General features: G+C 36.1%; 1 protein-coding gene across 4 annotated transcripts; it reads left to right on the top strand.

The window, feature by feature from the left end:
• On the top strand, window positions 1-22,184 carry LOC121314368 (E3 ubiquitin-protein ligase MARCHF6-like). Of its 4 annotated transcripts, XM_041247545.1 has the most exons (27): window positions 1-40; window positions 258-309; window positions 1,013-1,112; window positions 2,612-2,685; window positions 3,662-3,805; window positions 4,433-4,505; window positions 6,534-6,702; window positions 6,985-7,177; window positions 7,855-7,916; window positions 8,085-8,117; window positions 8,471-8,522; window positions 8,867-8,925; window positions 10,296-10,376; window positions 11,208-11,276; window positions 11,560-11,634; window positions 12,029-12,163; window positions 12,503-12,622; window positions 12,725-12,825; window positions 13,587-13,724; window positions 13,841-14,045; window positions 14,484-14,553; window positions 14,870-15,051; window positions 15,145-15,312; window positions 18,477-18,566; window positions 19,801-19,933; window positions 20,601-20,736; window positions 21,800-22,184. In XM_041247545.1, exons 2-27 carry the CDS (start codon window positions 291-293, stop codon window positions 21,885-21,887), a joined length of 2,769 nt encoding a protein of 922 aa, XP_041103479.1. In that variant the 5' UTR covers window positions 1-40; window positions 258-290; the 3' UTR covers window positions 21,888-22,184. The 4 variants fall into 4 exon arrangements, with proteins under 4 accessions (XP_041103479.1, XP_041103480.1, XP_041103482.1 ...); XM_041247546.1 differs by lacking the exon at window positions 1-40 and having other exon boundaries at window positions 47-309; window positions 10,296-10,367; window positions 11,199-11,276; XM_041247548.1 differs by lacking the exon at window positions 1-40 and having other exon boundaries at window positions 47-309; window positions 15,178-15,312.
• Window positions 22,185-24,058: the final 1,874 nt, after the last annotated feature.

Here is a 24,058-nt window from a genome sequence, read left to right as displayed (position 1 = left end):
GACAGCGCGTCTGTTTGGTGCCGTTGTGCGGAAATCTTAGGTGACAGAAAATGAATTTCATGTTGAATAAGTAGTTAAATATTTATCCCCGTGCCCTAGGGGAATAGAGACAGACGACGATCCCAGATATTTAACATTAGTTGGTAGCAGGGGGTTGGTTTGCAGATTGTGGTCCAGTTCCTGAATAAATGTTTGCTTTGTTTTGATGCTGTTGTTGACCAGGCTTGCTCTGACGGTGTGTTATGTGTTGACTGTAGAGTGCAACTGAGGTCAGTGCGTCACGACACAAGATGGACACCGCCGAGGAAGGTAATGTAACACAATGCGACATTGTAAAATTACAATAACTAAACATCGGGTAACGTCTGCAATAAGGCAATTGTAAGCAATCACACAGGCAGGGGTTGAAGATGTCAGAGTAGGGAGGGTTGGTCTCGATTGGTGTACATGTATTATTAAAGCACGTAGTCTGCAGTGCAACCACACAAATAAATAAATGAAAACACACATCCACTGACTTGTCAAAATTGTGTAATTGCTGTATGCGTATGTGTGTTCGGACTGCTAAGGTATATCCGACGTCTTGATGGGGTTTCTGTAAGTTACTAGAATGGTCTTAGAAGCAGTATATCCTGCTGTATATAGTGTGTTTTTTTTTTTTTTTTTTTTTTTTTTTTTTTTGTTTGTTTGTTTAGTTTTGTTTAGTTTGTTTTTAATGTATACTAAATATTATACGAGTTGCCACTTTCATAGTGTCTTACTTTTTTTCTGTAAGTTGTCAATTCAAATAAAACATCTTTACTGTGACAGAGTGTTTCGTACAGTGCAGAAATAATTATTGGACAATTGGTTAAAGTCAGCGTATAGAACAGCAGGTATGAATAAGCGACCTAGATTTCAAAGGCTTATTTCCCGTAGTCAGGCCCTATGGACCCTTATTTCTTAGCGTAATCCTGTAGGTGTGCCACAGATAGCATCAGTTACAATGAATATGTGTCTTTTGTATGTGCAGCTGACATATGCCGTGTCTGCCGGTCGGAAGGTGCCCCGGACAAACCTCTTTATCACCCTTGTGTGTGCACTGGCAGTATTAAATTCATACACCAGGAATGGTATGTTCATCTCATCTAAACATGTAGTCCTTATATTTAAGCTATCTTTTCTAATTTGTTTTAAATACTTTGCATCATAATTTAAATGCAGGCAGTAACCCAAACTGGGCAATATCACTGGTAAAAAATTGTGAAAAGGTCAGGAGTTTCTGTTAGGTCTTAGGTCTTTTTTTTGTGCGTGTGTGTAAACACAGCAGTCCCAGGTCCAGTCCTCCTAAAGGTGTCCTGCTGGGGGGGGGGGGGGGGGGGGGGGGGGTAACAGAATGCTAAGACACAGAGATACTGTAACATGGAAAGACATGTAAACTTGTATAATTTGTGGGATAAATGTGAAACAAGCCTAGTTGTCACAACTTTTCTAACAATAGTCAAATGCTGTGAATGTATGTAATCCCCATGGAAATAAGCACACAAATCTGCAAAGAGAACTGTATTTGCTGTAAAGAATTTGTACAGTTCTGCAGCAATGATTTTTCAGTGAAAAATAATGTGAATGAGTATTAATAAATAAGAAAAAAGTAAGTCACAGTTAGTTAAGTAAGCAATAACACACGTCAGGGTGTGTGGGAAGACATAGCCCTATCTTTTACACAACCTGGGTTCGTTGTGAGGCATGAGACCACCATAGGCCAAAATATGTTTTAGCACACACACTGGAGTGAGTTGTTGTGCTTCTAAAATTATTTTGTAACAAAAAACCATAGCATTTTAAACTAAGTTTTATATAATGCATCCTTTCACTGGCTAGTGCAAAATAGCTCCAAAAGTTTTTACACTTTTGGTGTTAAAGGTTTTTATTTAAAATAAAAAAATATGTAATTGCTTATTTACATGTTTTATACATTGGTAAGTGCTGCTTACATATCTTTTCAACACTTTAACTTCAATTTCCACTAACTTCAACAGAATCACCCACTTAGTCAGTATGTTTACATGAGATCAGACTTTCAGAAAACTGAATCAGAATTGGTTTTCTGAAAATGATACATTGCTGTGTTTACATGATTTGGAATAGATAATCCAATTATACTTCCGATAAATTAAACTCTGTACGTGGATTTAACTTTTCGGAAAACATAGAGCATTGCGCATACGCACTAGCAACTAGGATGTGAACAGACAGGGCTCGGCTCAGTCTGCAGTGAATCTGCGGCATGAATTATCAGGTATTTTAGATTTCATGAAATTACAAATTCTTATGCTGTGTTCAACAGATTATTATCCTATACATCTCTCCTGTTCTAATTCCCCAGCGTGTGCAAACTGTCCACTCCTTGCAACAGCTTATTTGTGTCTTCATAAGCTATTGTACCTCACATACGGTACTGTAAATGCTAACTATAGTTAGCACTCATCTTGGCCTGCCTAATGTTAATTTAAGTAAAGCAGACCAAGGTTAATGCTAGTCTAGGTCTGTGAAACCAGCAGTAAAACTTCAATTTCATTATAATTTGTTATGACAAAAGTTTTGTAATTCATGAACATTTTTTGTTTTCCAGTTTGGTTCAGTGGCTGAAGCACAGCAGGAAGGAATACTGTGAACTATGCAAGCATAGATTTGCATTCACGCCAAGTAAGTCGCCTTATTACGGGTTTATGATTTATGCTGATACCTTATGCACAAGATGCTTTTTATTCCTGTAACGTGGTTTATTTGGAGGAACTTGTGTGTAGATCATAGTGGTGTTAATGGTCACATTTTCTGTTTAAATCCTCCAAAAGTGTATTTTTAACATCCTAAGATTCCCCAGATCTACAAATCTAGTAATCTATAGTCTGATTTAAAGTAAAGCATTCAACGTGTGTTGGGGCTAATTCAACATGGATGTTGCTTTAAAAAAAAAAAAAAATAGCTTTATATGTATTAGAGCTGCTCCAGATTATGGCGGCACCCGCTTTGGAGGACAGTGTGTGTTCGTCTTCGCGCTCCCGAGTCAGCGCAGGGGTGGTAGCGGTGAGCTGAGCCTAAATAATAATTGGGCATTTGAAAGTGGGAGAAAAATAATTGGCAACAACTAATTGTATTTAAAAAAAATAAATAATTTTGATTGAGTGACAGCCCTAATATATATAACGAGAGTCATTTGTGCACTACAGTGCTTACTATTGAAGAGGTGATGATCAGTAAAAGGTAATTACATGCAGTGAAGGTTTGTTTTGTTTTACAACCACATTTTTAAAGAAATAGAGATTTTTGTTGAAAAATACAAGCGAAGAAAAATGCCAGAAGTGCGAGCACGAATGTCCCTACGGAAATTCTTTTGGTAAGCCATCAAAACTGAAAGTTTGGCTGAAGGAATTCTGGACTTTTGTGTTGCCATAGAGACTCTACCTTCACTGTGTGTATATGTGTGTATGTCTTCAGGTTAAATTGATCACATGTTTCTAAACCACTTTTGTTGAACAACTTGCTTCTTTTGTCTTGTAGAACAATACACCACTATTATTACCAATTATTGTTAAGCTGTTAACCATTTGATATTTGAATAAGCTAACTTATTTAAGGAATTACTTTTTGATCTCTTGGTGTCACTTTTTTTTTTTTTAAGTTTATTCTCCAGATATGCCTTCACGGCTCCCTGTCCAGGACATATTTGCAGGACTGGTAACAAGTATCGGCACAGCAATACGATACTGGTTTCATTATACACTTGTGGCCTTTGCGTGGTTGGGAGTTGTACCTCTCACAGCATGTAAGTAGCACACATTTATATTACTACTTTCTTTAAAGCGTTTTTGCTGTGCTGTTGGGATTGACTAAAACATTGTTTCAAATGTGATTTTAAAAATTATTTAAAATATTTAATCACTGCCCAGAGGGCTTGTTTGTGAAGATTCTTTAACACACTTTTTAATAACTAAAAGACTCTGTTCTGAAAAGAAGAATAATGTTGGAATATAGGGCCTTATTCACAAAGCACAAGTTATCCGAAGAATGTTTATGTTCTTAAATTGCACTGTTCTTAAAAAGCCAAGGACAGTTCCACGAATGTCAATCTGCCTTTAATTCATAAAAGTAAATTATGAAAAAGCATTATTTAAATAACTCATGAGTCAAAGCTTTGGAAATAGGTGTAGGTCGAATTATCTCTCTTTTAAATGATTGAATTTATGGGGGTCACAAAATGGGAACTCATTGCGTTAGGGTGCCAGATACAAATATTAACTAAATTGTGAATGTTTACATAGTATTTTTAAGTGCCTTTTAATTATATTGGGTCATGGTGTGCTTTGTTCTCCTCTTGCAAAAAAAGTCAGTGTTCCTTGCCTATCAGTATTGTATTTAAAGTATTAACTTATGTTACTGTCTTTTCCAACAGGTCGTATCTACAAGTGTTTGTTTACTGGCTCTGTGAGCTCCTTACTGACACTGCCATTAGATATGTTATCAACGTAAGTTTCATTGTCTCTTTAATGCCTGACTAATTTTTTTTAATATGTATTGGTAAATAGATTTGTAGGTTTTTGTCCTTATTGTATTCTAAAAAAAAAAGGAACAGTAGTTGGTTTCTGTTACTGGTCCAACTGTGGTAAAAGGAAAGATAAGAGGCAAGTATTTGGATAATATTTTTAAAGTACCAATAGGCCTCTTCCGCTTAACTATACCAGTAATATTAACATTAAAAGTATGTGAAAATATCTGTATACATAAAAAGCTGTATAATTGCAAAATGGATATATTGCCTTCTGAAAAGGGTAATATACATATTATGTCAATTGTGATAATATAAAATATTCTTGAGTATTTCATTTAAAGTATTAGTTCAGGGGTCACCCCGAGTGGCTGTGCGAAGTAAGCAGGTCTTCACTGGGGACTCCGAAAGGAGCATCTCATTTGTTCTGGCCCGTGGGTTAGGGAGGCAAAATCTCCAGGGACTGTTTCTCCTCATCGCGCTACAGTGAACCGTGCTGGCCTGGTGCCCAATGAGCTCAAAAGCAGAAACAGCTTCAGGGCTGGTCTTTGTCCTCCAGATGTCAGTATCTTGCTGACATCCACTTGAGTTCCTTGTTCAAAAAGGAAGCGGGCTTGGTCGTGGGATCAGAGGACACCCATTGAACGTTCAGGTCTCCAAAGCTGTGTGGAGAATTGCTGGCTGATGCGAAAAGCAATTGGGCATTCCAAATTGGGATAAAATGGCAGGGGGGGGAGGGGGGGGGTTTGTGGTGGTAATTGGACATACTTTTTTTTTTTTCTTTAATTTTAAGAGTGAACCAGATTGTCTGGTTATGTGCAGGTGACCAAAATGCTGTTTGGCTGTTGATGCCCATACAGCTGTTCAAGTGTGTGTGTGTGTGTAATTGGTATATAATAAACAAGGTAGGTTGTGTCTGTGTCAAGATTGCTGTACTTGCTATGTTTGTTCACTATTTGCTATTGTAGAATGGCAGCACAAAAATCAGGTTGGAAATATAGAGGAACACTGATGTTTTTGTGCTAGATTATGTGCTTTTTCAAAGGCGACAATTGAAGAGGAATACTTTATTCTTTGAATTTATGCTGGATGTTACATTTTCACTGGCATCAATCTGACATCAGTAAGTTGTAGTGCCTCTTGATCCGTGTTTATCAGCCTTTCTGATGTCAATATGCTCTTATTGTAATGACACGTTACTGCTCGGCAAGTACCCCTTTATCAGTAAAGAGCTGTTAAGTGTGTCAAGGCAGAAAGAGAGAGAGAGAGAGAGAGAGAGAGAGAGAAAGAAATCAAGTAAGCATAGCAAGAGAGACCAAGTCATTTATATATGTAACTTTTAAACAATTTTTATAAAATATGTAGAAAGACTGTGTGTGTACACATACATACATACATACATACATACATACATACAAACATACGTACTTCACAAAGGTGCAAGCTGTGTGGGTGCTTCTGTAGAGCACCCCCCTAATGTTTATTTATAGGTGCTAAGCTCCCTGGAGATGTGCTTCCCTAACTTTTGTATAGAAGGATTGAATTTTGGTTTTTTATTTTCCATTTCTCTGCCTTCCTGGTGTTAATCTTGAATTTATTTTCTGCTTGTACGATTCTCTTATCTGTCATACCTGTTGGTCGTACCCCGACGTCTTTAACGTTTCAGTTGTGTTTGTTCTGTGGTACTTCTTGGTTATGTTATACATTTGTTGAGGGAAGGTGGGGTCACTGGGAACTTTTTGTGTATCTTGGATTTAGTGAACCATTAAAGCAACACAAGACTAGATCCACCCCTGTTAATCACTAATTGATTGTGTTCACTGTTAAATAAAACCAAAATCCTACAAGTTATATTCCACTTTTTTTATGTGTTTTGCGTGACGGGTAGAAGGCAAGTAGATTTGTATAGCATTTTTTTTATTTTTAATTTTTTCAAAAATTGCACACCCCTGTATATCTATCTGTCTATCTCATTCATTCACATAAATATGATTTTGTTTTGTTTCAGGGAAAATGTGTTGGCAGACTGCTTACAAGGCTGTTTTGTGGTGACATGTACACTCTGTGCGTTTATAAGTTTGGTCTGGCTACGAGAACAGATTGTTCATGGCGGTGCCCCCCAGTGGCTAGACCAGAATCAGCAGCAGCCTGCCAATGGAGCTGGTCTGCCAAACGAGGTAAGTGCAGGAACAAACCAAACTGAGAGAGGAAGTTTGATTCTGAACAAACCAAACAGCGAGCAGGTTTGATTTTGAAAAGCAAAAAATGAGCCCTCGCTTATAAGTAAAACCATAAGTGTACTTTCCTTGTTTTTGTGATTTTTTTTTTTTTTTTTTTTTTTTTTTTTTTTTTTTTTTTTTTGTTTGAGGTTTATATTTGCAAAAAAAAAGGCTGCATTTAAAATAAATAAATAAAAATTGACAAACTGTACAATATTACATCCTCCTTTTTCCTACCAGGCCCCTGGTGCATGGCATGGGGCTGCAGAGAATGTGCCAGTGCCAGCACCCCCTAACCCCCCTGCAGAGAATGCAGTGGTGGCAGAGATACCAGATATCCAGGTGGACCCTGCCGAGGACATGGAGGCAGACAACGGTGATGAAGATGACCCAGCAGCTGAGGATGCCGCTGATGCAAACAATGGCGCACAAGGTCCTGCCCTTTTTTAACACCTTTTAATTTTTTCAATGCTCATAAATTTTCTCTATTGCAGTTTCAAAACAAATAGCACACCCTAACATTTCTTCTAAAAACATAGTTGTCAGGGACTGTTCTTTAAGAAAATGCATCTGCTTATTAGACATTGACTGAAAGTGAAGTCCTGAACAGAGCCTGATTAGCACCAAAACAATAAGAATGATTTCATCAGGATAACTTTTGATAATTCATACCAATGTCAAGTTGATTTTAACTTGTTGAAGTGCAAATCTAAATGCTGTTTTAAGTCTACTTTAGACTGGTCTAACCCATTTTTCAGTACTAGTCAAAATTTAGACTTGATAATTATTTATTTTTGGGCTTACCAGCCAGTAATTGAATACAAAGTAAATATTTTAAAGCCATGTTCTTACAACCACAGTGAAGTTAGCCTTTCAGTAATCATTTTACCAAATAGCAGTAAAAGTTTAAGTATTTTAATTTTAATCTGTGTAACCCAGATTATGCCAGCATTAAAACCATGTAGGTTTTCATCAAATCTAAAGCAAGTTTAGGCTAAAGTTAACAACATAAGGCAAATTTATAACCATGTAGGTTTTCATCAAATCTAAAGCAAGTTTAGGCTAATGTTAACAACATAAGGCAAATCTATTTAATTTGCCTCCTGATAGATGACATGAACTGGAATGCACTGGAGTGGGACCGGGCTGCTGAGGAGCTTACATGGGAGCGTGTAAGTGTTTGAAATAACATTGACTGAAATTCAATAAAAAGTTATAATTTAGCCAGCTGTAGCATCTGAATTAATTTTTTTTTTTTTTAATGTCCTTTTGTAATGTAAACCTTGGGCCTTGTATATTTTGTATATTAATCTTCTTTTTTCTTTTTCTTCTCACTTTAGATGCTCGGGCTGGATGGTTCTTTGGTTTTTCTGGTATGGAAAAGAGAAAATTAAATACGTTTAAAAATGTATTTAAATAGCATTAAAGAATGCAAACTATTTTTGCTGTCCTCACATTTTAGGTTTTTAGAATTATGTAAAAAGTCAGACACTTAAACAACTGAATCGTCTTTATAGCCTCAGTAGACAGCTGTTCCATGTCTTTATACTGCAGAGTATCTTTGAATCCATTAAATATGTTTGTGCATGTTAGACACATGCAAACATAACTAATCTTAACAATAACATTCAGCATTTCTAGGTTTATTGGTGATGATGATGATTTAATTATTTTAATAAATGTCCCTGCATATACTGAGTATTGTACATTTTTTAATTTTGTTTAGGAACATGTTTTCTGGGTTGTTTCATTAAATACACTCTTCATTCTTGTGTTTGGTAAGTATATTTCATATTTTTGATTTAAAGCTTACAGTATGTGTGAGGTGACACTGCAAGAGTACTAAATTTGCCACATTGAGTCTACAAATTTTGCATTTCCTAACAGGTGTGTTTTTTGTTTGTTTGTTTTAAAGATTTTTAATAATGTATGTTGATTGATTTTGCTCTTAACAGTTGTGATTATTCTAAAGATCAACAAAAAATGTTTTTTGAAATATGATTTATGTTGATAAATAAGAGTTTACATGACTAATTAAAAAAAAACACAGCAGCAAATGCATTTAGACCTAGACTTAATGTAGTTCACTCTATTATCTGTGTACTGTTCTTGTGTATTTCAGCATTTTGTCCCTATCATATTGGTCACTTTTCTGTGGTTGGACTTGGCTTTGAAGAATATGTAAGTAATAGCATTGTCAGATTTTAGAAACCTATGGAGATACAGACTTACTATTTTGAAGGGTTTTATAAACTCTTGAACGTTTAATTGGCTGGTAGCTCTGTCCTTTTGACTAATATGACTGTTCTATTACGTGAATTTTAGTTTTGCAAATGTAAAAAGACCAAACACTGTTTGATATTTCTATTGCATTAGGTATGATTCTCTGTCAAGTGTGATTATGGCTTTTTAAAATAACTTTATTTTTTGTGGCATTCTTGTATTTCATATTTCCTCATATTTCAAACTGTAAATTTGCTGGCATATACTGGGTATGTGAATTAACTTTTTGTAAGCCATGGTGACGTGATTGGAGGCTGTATATCTTGCCCTAATTTGAATAAACCTTGACAGAACATTATGGTGTAGCACACTGTGTTCTCTGTAAATCAGTGTTGTGACAAAAACAAAATAATGGTAAATAAAAATGTATGTAAGATAATGATTTAGTGTGAGAGCATGTAAAATGCTTGTGTTTGAGTAGAAACCACATTTGCATAGCGCATGTCTTTATTTAGTTCTTGTTATGGTAACCCTATGTTAACGACGTTCAGAAACAAGTGTTTCTGAAAATTGGGGGGGGGGGGGGGGGGACAATCAGCCTTCATGTCCTGGGGGGTTTATAGAACTAAACGACAGACCAAAAAAATTCAACCAGATTCATGTCTTTTTCCTTTTACTGAGTATGTGTTTTTGCTTGAGTACTTCTGATGTCACACACAGAATATAAAACTGCACTCTTGAGTTGCCTCCCTTGCTTGGACTATGTACTTGGGTCTTGCTCATCCAGCTGTGAAACTTGATATTGCTGTGCCTTTTGTACAGTTTGAGGGTATCATGGTCTGGCTTCTAACTGGCTAATTAGTGCTGTGTCATTTCAATTTGCTGAGGTTTTGTGGAGACATTTCTTACTAGAACCTATTCCACATAGTGAGTGGTTTTTTGTTTTTCTTTTCTTTTTTTTTAAATGTATTGTTTAATCACAGTACTGACACAAATTGACTAAGCTATTGAAAGCTATCTTGAGGACCACTTACCTGTTATTCAATCAATCAATCAATCTTTTATTTTAATAGCACCTTTCATAGTGGACCACCATCATAAAGTGCTTTACAAGATGCAGTGACAAGAAGAAAATCCATACTACTTTAAATACAGAGAAATGCATAATACATGATAGTAGCAATTATTCAATACCGTTAATTATTTTGCTGTTTTACATGGTATGGCTGAAGATTCGTAGTGACCTGGTTTTCCATTATTCTGACACCTGTAACGTGGTGTCCTTATATGTATTTTACTGATGTACCATGTTTTCTTTTTTCCACAAGGTCCAAGCTTCTCACTTTGAAGGCCTGATAACAACGATCGTTGGCTACGTCCTCTTGGCTGTAACTTTAATAGTATGTCACGTATCCTTTTACCCAGTACCGGATTCTTCTGTTTTAACTGTGAATTGATTTAGAATGAAAGGAATGATGTGCATTATTAAGTTCAATGCCACTTGACTTCAGTAACCACCTATATGCTTAGTATGTATAGTTCAGATTGTCTAATTTTACAGTTTTTAACAAGGACATTGCTTTCTAGCATAAGAGACAGGGTCAGCAGTACATCTTTTGTAAAGTGCTGTATGCACTTTGTTTCCAATTCTAATAATTTTACAGAATGTTTTCAAGGTTTGGGAGAGTGAGTTAATGGTTTATTACATATTAAAGACAAACCTGTGGTGGCAATCCTAAGTTGCAATTCCACTGCCCAAACACCATATTCTGATAACAGTTCTCAGTGAGCATGCTGATTGTGTTGTCCTCTCCTTTGCAAGCAGGTTGTAGTGACAGATGGTAAAATTGTTTTCATTGGTGTCAGTTTCTAATTAAATACAGGTCTGTGCCTGACTGCAGATGGAAACAAGAATAACTGTCTGTTGGCACTGTACATTTAGAATCCTTCATTTGGTGCCTACTTCTACTAATTTAATTAGGCAAACATTATTTTCCACAAAAGCAGTTTAAAAATCCAAGTGATTTGAAGTCCTTTTAATCAGCCTACATCCTACTGTTTTTTGTTTGTTTTTTAGTGTTTTCAGCAACGCCTACTTTTTCACCACTTGAAGTACACCTGTTTAATCCTGCATGTAAATCTTTATATTAAACTTTATTGCTTGAAGTTATAGAAATGTGTCCATAGACATTCATACTTGATTCTTGTGTAACACATTGTTCCTTAATTAGATTGAACAGGGACTAGCAGCAGTAGTGAAGTTCCAAAGATCCCGACGTTTATTGGGAGTTTGCTATATCGTTGTCAAGGTAACTTGGTTAATTTATAGGATTTATTGTTTATTTTTTAAGTTGAAGACTATAACGGTCAAGCTCAGATAATGAATTAACCTATGACCATGAGACTGCAGTTTGTTTTGTGGTTGCAGAATGTGGCACATGGTAAAGTTTCACATTAATGAGAAGGTTCTGCTGGGCCATATTTTGTTGATATTTACATATGTTTTTTTTCAGCACCTGTTGCTAAACATGTAGAGAGAAAACATGTCATAGTATGTACTGGGATATAATTGCAGGTCTTCTTTCTTTTAAGGTTTCGTTGCTGGTTGTTGTGGAGATTGGTGTGTTTCCTCTGATCTGTGGTTGGTGGCTTGATATTTGCTCCCTGGTAAGTGGATTGTTAACATAATTTCATGACTGTTTTTATTCCATTGTAATATTTTAAACCATTTAGGTGTTAACACAATTAAATGTGTTTTTATTGTGGAAAACAAATGTATTGATGTTTCAAGCAAACTAATGGGTTGATCTTTATGCACCCTATTGAGGTAAGCCACAGGGCATCACCCAATCACCCCCCCCCCTCCCCCCCAATAACCAAGACAAGATGATTCATGAATACAGAATTGAAATACAGCTGTGGCTTATCCCTGTGGCATATAGGTTAATCACATGCAACAAAAAACAAAATAAATATGTATTTGTGTGTAACACAACCTGTTACCTACTATAAAATCATGTTTAAATCATACTAATAGGCAGAGTTGTTGTTGGGTCTGCAGGAAATGTTTGATGCTTCATTGAAGGACCGAGAACTGAGTTTTCAATCTGCACCAGGCACTACTATGTTTCTGCATTGGCTAGTGGGAATGGTCTATGTGTTCTACTTTGCATCGTTTATTCTCTTACTTCGAGAGGTAAGTATTAACCCTTTGCAGTCCATTTGTTCAGCGCTTGTCAGGCACGTCAGATCCAATTTATTTTTACACACGCTGTTTAAAATATTTTTTGTGAGTAAAACAGGTTTAAAAGGCATTGAATCGCAAAAGGACACTCAGTACTGTATCTCCAGCCAAGCCCCACCCCTTGTTTGCTGTATTTTTCACATACCTCTTTATAGATATGCATACTGATAAATCCTCTCCTTTATCACCAAACTCCTCAATAATGCGATCCAAGTCATTATTTTATTACTGTATTATTTAAATTAATGTGAACCGTGACAGTAACTTTTTAGTTCTCAAATTACATTACAGGTACTGAGACCGGGTGTGCTGTGGTTTCTGAGAAACCTGAATGATCCAGATTTTAATCCAGTCCAAGAAATGATTCACCTTCCTATATACAGACATCTCAGACGGTTTATTTTATCAGTGGTAAGAACTTCCTTTTTTTCCTCCATGTTAAATCTTTCCCAAATGTTTTCTACTGTATCAAATACTAATAGGTATTGACATTTTTTTTTTTTTTTTTTTCAGGTCGTATTTGGGTCAATTGTCCTCTTAATGCTTTGGCTACCAATTCGCATTATCAAACACATTTTGCCTGATTTCCTTCCTTACAATGTGATGCTGTACAGGTAATTCTTCAACTGTGTCTGTCTGGGGAACATTTTGCATTGCAGATGTCATAATTGTATGCACTTTAAATACAATATTGATGTGGTAGTGCTCGCTCAGACATACTACAGCCTGTAATGGACATGTTTTTGGCACACTGCTGTAATTGAGAGACTGAGCTCAGCAGCTAAACTTCTCTTCTCTTGACCCACAGTAAACTTTTCATTCTAGTAATTGGTGGTTGTTTCTTTTTACTGTCCATTGTGTACAGTTAGCATTTCCTTATCAGTTGCTGTGATTACTGCAATGTGTTATGTTTGTTACTACAGTGTGCTGTCACTGACGTGCAGTACCTGCAACTAGTTCAAAATACAGTAGCCTAATCCCACAAAACACAAGTCAGCTTTCAGTCATCTCTTGAAATAACTAGATCCAGGGGACATTAAGTCTCCTGGAACTAGTAAAGAGTAAATAATTAACAGCATCCAACGAATTCTGGTTATTTTGAAAATATTACATTCTATATTTATTTTCTGTAGTTACCAGTGTTTCAAAGCCCATGGAACTACATTGTCATTCAGCAAGTTGCTGCAAAAGTTTCCAGAAAGATGCTTGTTGTTTCATGTCCTTAACATCTGAAGTTTATGTGTTGCTCTAACAGCATGTTGATCTCCACGGTGGAGGAAAAGTTCAGTTTTACCAAGTTGTTGGCTCAGCTGGCAGTGTGCTATAAAGCTGAAGCAGTGTGTGGTTTTATAATGTTCGTGTTTGCTTCTCCCAGTGATGCCCCAGTGAGCGAGCTGTCTCTGGAGCTGCTTCTGCTTCAGGTGGTGCTTCCAGCTCTTCTGGAGCAAGGGCACACCAGGCAGTGGATGAAGGGTCTGGTCAGGGCATGGACTGTCACGGCAGGCTACCTGCTGTAAGTACATGTCCACTATACACTACAGTATTGCATTCCATTTTTTCCTTTTAGAAGTATACTTTGAGATACTACTTTTTTTTTTTTTTTTTTTTTTGTTATTTCTGATCATACAGAGACCTTCATTCGTACTTGTTGGGAAACCAGGAGGAAAACGATAACAATGCCAACCAGCAGGCCAACAATAACCAGCAAGCTCGCAATAACAATGCCATTCCAGTGGTGGGAGAGGGTCTCCATGCCGCTCACCAGGCTATTCTGCAGCAGGGAGGGCCAGTGGGCTTTCAGCCTTACCATAGGCCTATGAGATTCCCTTTCAGGGTAGGTACATGTTACTGAGAAATGCCTTATGCACTTAGTGGTCACAGCTAATACAGTCTTTTGTGAGAATGGAAAAATCTGCACCAGCACATAATTTTTTTGGTTTTGTTTTGAGTTAAGGATACGTGTTTGCATTAATTTGCAATTAAACCACCAAGCTGCTTCGCAGAAAATTGTTTTGATCTCCTTGTTGTTTTTTAATTTAAACATGCTCCACTAAAACTGAAATTTCCTTTACCTCAACCTCGACTTTTGCTGTAGTTATTGTATTGATGTAATGTTTTAGTTTATTTTATAATTAGGCTAGTTCCATTACAGAATATACAATGAGATAATGTACTAAACATAGCAATACTGTAATGATCTGTAATAGTGAAAGCAATGTTATGATCATGCACTTTTAAATGTAATTGATTATTACTATTTTTGTTTTTTTAGATTGTGCTGTTAATCGTTTTCATGTGTGCAACATTACTGGTTGCCAGTCTCATTTGCCTCACATTACCAGGTGTGTGATCTGATTTTTATTATTGGTATAAATTTTCTATTTTAAAATCATTTTTGAAAAAATCTACATGAATTAAGAGCAGTGCTGTATCACGCAGATTGCTTTATTATACAGTTTCACCTTTAAAATGTGCGTAGTCAGTTGGTCTGGAGTTTTTTTTTTGTTGTTTTTTCGTTTTGTTAAGAATGCGTAATTTTAAGAATGTTCCATCTTTGATATGTTTACGAAAGCCTGCAGATTTTAGTTACACTAACATTAATTTACTGGTGTCCGGTAATAGTGATTTTAATAGTGAATTAAATTTTTTTATTGTCAGTATTCACTGGCCGCTGGTTAATGTCTTTTTGGACGGGCAGTGCCAAGATCCACGAGTTGTACACTGCAGCCTGTGGGCTGTATGTGTGCTGGCTGTCCATCCGAGCCATCACTGTCCTCCTTGCCTGGATGCCACAGGGACGTCAGGTTATTGCACTTAAAGTGCAGGAGTGGTCTCTTATGGTAATCACTTGATTTATCATAAAAATAAATGTAATTTTATCCATTACTTTGTCCATTCAAGTCTTTGATACTATTTATTGTTTGTCCCTCTAGCAGCTATCAGCAGGTATCTTGTTGGTTTTGCAGATAGTGAAGACCTTGATTGTGGCTGTGCTGCTGGCTGGGGTTGTCCCCTTGTTGCTGGGCCTCTTGTTTGAGCTGGTTATAGTAGCCCCTCTGAGGGTACCTTTGGATCAGACACCACTCTTTTATCCATGGCAGGTATGTACTGGTATGCAATGTTGTAGCCAGGGTTCTCCCCTGGCCTTTTCAGCCGGACGGGCCGCCCGTCTTGCAGATGCTACTGTGCCTTTAACAATAAGGATTGATTGCGCTTCTAGCATACTAGATCACTTGCTTTGCTGGGTGAAAAAAAAATGGTGGAACCACATGACAGCTGTGTTAGGTCTAGACACACCAGTTAACCAATCAAAGTTGAAGGGGCGGGTTTTCTGTGTTAAGCCTTTGAGAGACTAAAACGTTAAATGACTGCTAAAAAATATAACCAATTATATTCAAAGCAAAAATAGTGACAATGAATGCATGGGAACAAAATAAGCCGGCGATCGGCGCAATCCAACACCTAATACTATGTTTGCGCCGGCTACTTTATTAAAAAATATTAAGATTATTATAGTCCAGTTTTTGTCATATTATTGTACTGTAAGGTGATATATAGTACATAATAGAGGGAGAGAGAGAGAATGGAGTGATAGGATATCAGATGAACACTTGTCAGCTGACATACAAATGCTTAAGTGCAGATGTGCTGCATTATTACACTCCGGTTTCATGCAACAGTTATGATGGTGACCAAACGTGTGTGGGTACTGTTGGGTTAAAATGAACAGCTGCATTCAAAAAATGTAGAACAGCAAAAAAAAAAAAAAATGTGTATTAACAAAATGCCCAGAAAATTTAACAAGGAAAACAATTTAAATGAAACAATAAGCTCAATAATTAATCTAAAAAGGAAGTGAAAAGGTTACTGTTGTGTGTGTGGTGTGTGTTTTTTTATTTTATTTTTTTTGGTTAACTTATAACCCTGCATTAACTTTCCCCAGTCAAATCGTAGAGTGCCTAAATAAACATGGTAATAATAAAAAAAAAACAACAACAATAATGAAAAAGAAAATGTGGAACATAAAGTGCAACCAGATATAGTTAACAAAAGACAACACATTATTCAAGTTCTTTGTCGTATTATATATTTAAGGTAAGGCAAAATGTTCTGCCGCTCGACTGTACAGAATTCCTGGCGAGAACCCTGGTAGCTGTATATAAAACAGGTTTTTATATATATATATATATATATATATATATATATATATATATATATATATATATATATATATATATATATATATATATATATACACACACAAACACAGTGGCTTGCAAAAGTATTCAGACCCCTGACCAATTCTCTCATATTACTGAATTACAAATGGTACATTGAAATTTCGTTCTGTTTGATATTTTATTTTTAAACACTTAAACTCAGAATCAATTATTGTAAGGTGACATTGGTTTTATGTTGGGAAATATTTTTAAGAAAAATAAAAAACTGAAATATCTTGCTTGCATAAGTATTCAACCCCTGTGCTGTGGAAGCTCCCAGTTTGCACTGATGAAAGAAATTGCCCAAACGAGAACACAATTACCCTATCATTGGCCTCCACCTGTGAACCATTAAAGTTGCTGTCACATTTTCTGGATAAAAACCCCACTGTTGAAGGATCATTGGTAAGGCTGTGAGTCTGAAGGAAAATGAAGACCAAAGAGCATTCTACAGAAGTTAGAGATAAAGTAATACAAATGCATAGATTAGGGAAAGGGTACAAAATAATATCCAAGTGTTTGGATATCCCAGTGAGCACAGTTGGATCAATAATCAGGAAGTGGAAGCTGCATCACACCACCCAGGCACTGCCAAGAAAAGGCTGTCCCTGAAAACTCAGCGCTCAAACAAGAAGAGTGAGAGAAGCCACAGAGATGCCAAAAATCACTTTGAAGGAGCTACAGAGTTCAGTGGCTGGGAGTGGAGTAATGGTGCACCAGTCAACCATATCAAGAGCTCTGCATAACACTGGCCTGTGTGGAGGGTGGCAAGAAAGAAGCCGTTACTCAAAAAGTACCATCTGAAAGCATGTCTGGAGTTTGCCAGAAAGCATGAGAGTGACCCAGCTGTGATGTGGGAAAAGGTTTTGTGGTCAGATGAGACCAAGATAGAGCTTTTTGGCCAAAACTCAAAGCGCTATGTGTGGCGCAAACCTAACACTACCCATGCCTCAAGACACACCATCCCTACGGTGAAGTATGGTGGTGGCAGCATCATGCTGTGGGGATGCTTCTCATCAGCAGGAACTGGGGCACTTGTTACAATTGAAGGAAGAATGGATGGAGCAAAATACAGGAAAATACTGCAAGAGAATCTGCTTTAGTCCGCTAAAAAACTGAAGCTTGGGAGGAAATTCACCTTTCAGCAGGACAATGATCCCAAGCACAAGGCCAAAGCAACATTGGAGTGGCTCAAGAACAAAAAGGTGAATGTCCTACAGTGGCCCAGTCAAAGTCCTGATCTCAATCCCATTGAGAATCTGTGGCACTATTTGAAAATTGCGGTCCACAAGCGTCGTCCAACCAACCTGAACAACCTGGAGCAAATCTGCCAAGAAGAATGGGCCAAAATCCCTCCGCCACTGTGTGCAAAGCTGGTACATACTTACCCCAAAGACTTAAAGCTGTTATTGCAGTGAAAGGTGGCTCTACCAAATATGAATGTGTGGGGGTTGAATACTTATGCAAGCAAGATATTTCAGTTTTTTATTTTTCTTAAAAATATTTCCCAACATAAAACCAATGTCACCTTACAATAATTGATTTTGAGTTTGAGTGTTTTAACATAAAATATCGAACAGAACGAAATTTCAATATACCATTTGTAATTCAGTAATATGAGAGAATTGGTCACGGGTCTGAATACTTTTGCAAGCTTGTGTGTGTATGTATATATATATATATATATATATATATATATATATATATATATATATATATATATATATATATATATATATAGATATATATATATATATATATATATATATATATTAAGCATAAAAAAAAATATATAACATTGGAACACCCTCAAGTGTTTGTGAAATTAACTTGGTTTATTATTGTATTTATTTTCCTATCACCTCTCCTTACTCTTTTTTTTTTTTTTTTTTTGTATTTTTTTTTAAATGTATTTTGAAACACAATCCTACCTTTTCAATGTGTGTGGGTAATAAATGTATTCGCCTAATTTCATTCGGTGGAGTTAACATGTGGATCTGGTTAATATGTTCACACAATTCAATTAAACGTATATATTTTTCTAGGACTGGGCTCTTGGAGTTCTACATGCCAAAATCATTGCTGCTATTACTCTGATGGGACCCCAGTGGTGGCTCAAGACTGTGATTGAGCAGGTTAGTTTGAGGACTGAAGTGCATAAAGTTGACACCGCATTTTATTTATTTTTTACTTATTTATTTATTTTTTTTATCCTTTGCCATTGCCGTTTCTTCACAGTAGACCGTGGCCATAGATGCATTTTCATAAATAACACAAGGTTAACTTGTGGCTTTTTTCTAGTTGAACAAGCAAAATAAGTTAAATTTAACTTTAAACACTTCAAATAAAACAAACGTGGAAATGGCGTTGTAAAATGAAGGGTAAAAAACGTTTTATTACATTCCACATAACAAAGTTGCAACAAAAAAAATATGATATATAAAATCTATATAAAAATCACTACACAACCTGTCCAGCAAGTTGGGCACTGTTTTTAAGCTAGGCATTTCATAATGACGGGCTTGCCTTGTATCTGTCCCATGTGATTCTGAATTAATCTAAAGCAGCACAACACATTTTTTGATGCTGTGTTTTCTTTTTTTTTTTATTTTTCAAATATATTAATCTCACATATCGCACAGAGCTCTTTTTAATTTGCATTTTTGAATGTCGCGCAACTTCTGTTGAGGTGGTAAGTAAGTGCAAGGTATTTTTGTAATTTCTAGCAAATACGAACATCTGATTTTTGTATTTTTAATATTTGTCAAAATAATATTTGTTTGAATATTCAGGTATTTGTCCCAGCACTCACTAATCCTACTAATCAATAATGCACTTAGATTTTTTAAATTTTGTTTAGTGAAATATGTTTGAAAAATATTTAGCTTAAAACAAGTTCCTCTTTGAAATTAATAGTAAATGTTAGATCATGTCATCGCCCTCACGGCTTAAGTAAACATTTAAATGACACTTAAGGTTTAATGTATTTCTTTTTTTCAATTGAATTTTGTATTTAGCATTTCTTATCAAAGACAATTGTGGAGCTTTCTGTTGTCCATTTTGTTACCACGTTTGAAACTGTAAAATAAGATTTACTTCAATTAAATACATTAAATGCTTGTTACATTTCACAATTCTTATAAGCATTTCATATTACATAGCCCTTAGTTCTTCCCCAAACTCTGTGAAACCTACACAGCCTAGATCTTTTGCATGTAGTGGTACACTGCATAGAATCCTGGCTTAATATAAACACTTCCCAGCACAAGAGTAGAGTTCAGTCCCCAACAGTAAAAGTGGCTACAAATCTGCAAAATATTTTGTAAACATTAATCTTGATTTATTTATTTTTTGTTTTGTTTTTGAAAGGTTTATGCAAATGGAATTCGCAACATTGACCTCCATTTTATAATCCAGAAACTGGCAGCCCCTGTCATTTCTGTCCTACTCCTCTCTCTCTGTGTGCCCTATGTCATTGCTGTTGGCATTGTACCTGTAATAGGTAGGTTTTTCAGACCATTTCAGCATGTTGCATTAATTCCAGACACCTACAAGGTATAAACGCTTACAGCCGTGAAATATCATGGCACATTTCCAGAATCCAAGGAACACTGCTTTAGTGATGACTAAAGATGTTTTGGGAATCCTAACAAGCCAGCCTTTAGTGCAATTTATCTGCAAGTCTGTTACCATTCTATACTAATGGATCTGGTTTGTCTCACTAAGATGCCCACTCCTAGTTTCTTATAGGTTTTACTATGGAATCTGTGTGATACAATGCAGACTAAAAGTATTGATAGATGAGTTTTCTTAAACTGTCCCTGTTTTGCTTGATTTGTATACAGGGCTGGGCTGAAATCACTCACCTAAGGCTCATACACAGGCACACACACATACACACAGTGAGCATTTAAGACAAGTGTTGTGGTAGGATTTAACAGTTACTCACGGTAGAAAACATATCTGCTTTTATGGTATGACACTCAGTCCTGGAATAGACAAACAGTTAGGCATACATAATAATGTTTCCTCTTTTTAATTATACATTTACTCTTTGATCTTGATTCCTTTATTTCATACTTTTTTTTTTTATACCAAAGAAATTTTACAACTTTTTGAAGTGTTCATTAAGAAAAAACAATTGAACCAATATTGTTTGTTTTCTGCAGGTGTAGCTGATGAGATGCAGAACTTGGTTCAGCGTCGGATTTATCCTTTTCTTCTAATGGTGGTGATGTTGATAGGAATCCTGTCCTTTCAGATTCGCCAGTTTAAGCGCCTTTATGAACACATTAAAAATGACAAGTAGGTGCTTATTTAATTGTTCTAGAAAAAACTCCTATTTACGTAATGGTGGTGTGCTCTCTGACTGTCTGCATCCAAGTTGCACATGAAGCTGCCACTAAAGCACAGAATAGTGTTGTTGGGGTTGCGTGGTCTTTATCATTGAGTAAGGCTGGATGTTTTTCACGACTTTCGTGAAATTTACCCATTGTTGCGTAAGTAAATACAGCAAACGTTTGCCTTATTGATACAATGGCTTTCTTTTTGCCACTCTCCCATAAAGGCCAGTTTTGTTAAGCACCTGGGCTATTGTTGCGGTATGCACAGTGTCTCCCAGCTCAGCCATGGAAGATTGTAACTCCTTTAGAGTTGCCATAGGCCTCTTGGTGGTCTCCCTGATTAGTAACCGTCTCACCCGGATACTCAGTTTTTGAGGACGGCCTGTTCTAGACAGATTCACAGTTGTGCCATATTCTCTCCATTTCTTAATAATGGACTTTACTGTGCTCCAGGATATTCAATGCCTCAAATGTTTTTATATCCTACCCCTGATTGGTGCTTTTGAGGAAACTTATTCCGGATTTGCTTTCAATGTTCCTTAGTCTTCATGATGGAGTTTCTGTTAGGAAATGTATTAACCAACTGTGGGACCTCCCAGAGATAGGTGTATCTAACCTGAAATCATGTGAAACACCTTATTGCATACAGGTTGACTCCATTCAACTATTTGTGACTTCTAAAGACAATTGGTTGCACCAGAGCTTATTTAGGTGTGTCATAGCAAAGGGGGTGAATACTTATGCAATCAATTATTTTGGGTTTTATATTTGTAATTCATTTAGAACAATTTGTAGATTTTATTTTTTTCACTTTGACATTATGGACTTTTTTGTGTTGATCAGAGGCAAAAACTCCTAATTTTAAATCCATTTTGATTCCATGTTGTAACACAATAAAATATGGAAAAGTCCAAGAGAGAGAGGGGGGTGAATACTTTTGAGAGCCACTGTATGTGTTCTAGTTTAGTTTTTCAGCAGTGTTTTTAATGGTTACATTTTTCTTTTGTGCTTGTTTTTATATCCAGGTATCTTGTTGGTCAACGACTTGTGAACTACGAACGGAAGGCGGGCAAAGTTAGCTCGGCGCCACCAACCATCTCTCCTCCAGAATAGTGGTAGCTCCTTTTAGATCTGAACTCCCCATCACAGCCTTTTTCTCCCGGGCCCGAAGTTGGCTACCTTTGGGTCTATATTGCTCTTCTGTTGCTCTACATCCTAGTTTCAGGCAGTCTTGTCTTGTCTTGCCTTGCCTTGCCTTCTGTTATCCTGCTGGTCTGTGCTGCCTGAAATTTGTATATGTGTAAATAGAACAAGATACTGACCCTAAAAAGAAACTTGGATAAAAATAAGAATGTGCTTTGTACATCTTAAATAATGTATTTTAATTTATTAAATCTAGTTGTCACTTTATTTTGGGCTCTTGTCGTTCAGTCTAAATGACACTGTGCCGCAAACTAATAAGAGTGAGGAAGCACGGCGTTTTTTGATATTTATTTTTTTAAAGTTTCTGTAAAGAACAAGTATTGTGAAATCACCAATAGTGCACAAGTTGTACTTTCCCCAAAAAATCGGGGGTGGAAGCCTTCGCTTGTTTGGGAGATATTGGCAGGGTTTATTTTTAACAACAGAGACAATCATAGGGATTCTGAACATTTAGTTTTTTTGTGTGTGTGTGTGTAAGAAGACATTTAAATAAGCATTTTGATTTCATTTTTTGTAACAGAATTTTCACATAAAGTAGCACCAAATGTATACATAAAAATTGTGCGCAGTACCTTTCCCCATAACTACCAGTAGAGTGGTAATAATGTCACCTCACCCTTTTTAATGTTTTTCTATTTTTTATTGAAACATTTAAAAGCTTTAACATTGAGGTATACAGCACAAACAGAGGGCAAAAAAAAGCAGTTATGTTTTTTTGTGTTGTATCCATAGATGTTCTTGTTTACTGATAACTTAAATCCAATTATGGGGAAGGCTGTGTAGTTATTGCAGACTAAAATTATAGCAGTAGTTGAAGTATGATCTGTGGCATCATTTACTAATCTAAACTTTTAATGAGCAACAAGGAAAATTTACATTTTTGACTAACAGTAAAATTAAAATTGGGTTGTATCTTTACGATACTGTTTTGTTTATATTGCTTAAATGGTTAGTCAAAGCAGTGTGTCTGTTTTGCTAGTAGACAGAAACATAGACTGCATTCAAATACAGCTGTGGTTTGATAAACTGAAACTGGATAATCTGATACCTCATGTGACCTTTTAATAATATACATATACTTGCTGTAAACTCCCAACTATCTGAACAAAATGTGTGGTACAGAGCAGTTTGCTTAAAATAAATTGTCTACTGTTTGCTAAGTCAACCAAGTACTTAATCAAGATTATGTGTTATACATCATCAGTAACCACTGTTGTGAAATACATTTCTACATAAATGCAGGGGAAAAATCATGATGGTTATCAAAACTCTGAATCTTAAGCTTATTAATATTGTTGTAGACATACAACACAGTTTATAGATGAAAGCATTTGTTACAGGTAAATGTGTGTCACAGTACAGACAATATAACGTGAATAAACTTTGAATTTCCATTACTTAATTATAGTCTTAAAACAGAGGGAAGTAAAACCCTGCTCATTTCTGGTAATTCTACTCTTCCAAGTTCTTGTGAAGAACAAAGCTAGGTTTATTCCTTGTTTTTAAATGTCCACAAAAAAAAAGCAAATAAATAAATAGAATATCTCTTTAAGAACTTCTTGCTATGACTGTCTGAAATTCCTGGCAACTTCCTTTTTTTTTCCATGCATGATTTCTGGTTGCTGGAATGAGGGGAAAGAGTTATGTATTCCTGTAACTCGGAGATGCAGTGATTGGAAGGAAACTTTTAAAAGCAACAAGCAGTCACTGTGCCTCTTATGAGTCGCATGGTTTTGAACCTGTTGACTTAAGAATTTCATGTAACTATAAAAAAAATCAAAGTGTTCTTTTGTGTTTAGGAAGAGATTTACTATGTGTTAGCTTTTAGTCCTTTAAATAGAGTACACATTATGCAGGCGTAAGAGTGGGCAACTTCCAAAAGTGGAAAATAGTGGAGGGCGGGAGTGAGAGAGTGGTTTCCCCGTCACACTATAATTTTTTTGTTTTGTTTTTAAAGTTAAAACGTTGCCTTCTGAGACACCGGGTGGTTAATAATAGAAGTGGAGCATAATGGCATTAAGTAATTGTTAAATATCTACTGTAACCGTTTGTTTATACAAGAACTTGTCTAACAGTTTCTG

This window comes from Polyodon spathula, chromosome 4, assembly GCF_017654505.1.
Source record: "Polyodon spathula isolate WHYD16114869_AA chromosome 4, ASM1765450v1, whole genome shotgun sequence".
Taxonomy (NCBI): Eukaryota; Metazoa; Chordata; class Actinopteri; order Acipenseriformes; family Polyodontidae; genus Polyodon; species Polyodon spathula.
This window is presented reverse-complemented; position numbering and strand designations above follow the sequence as displayed.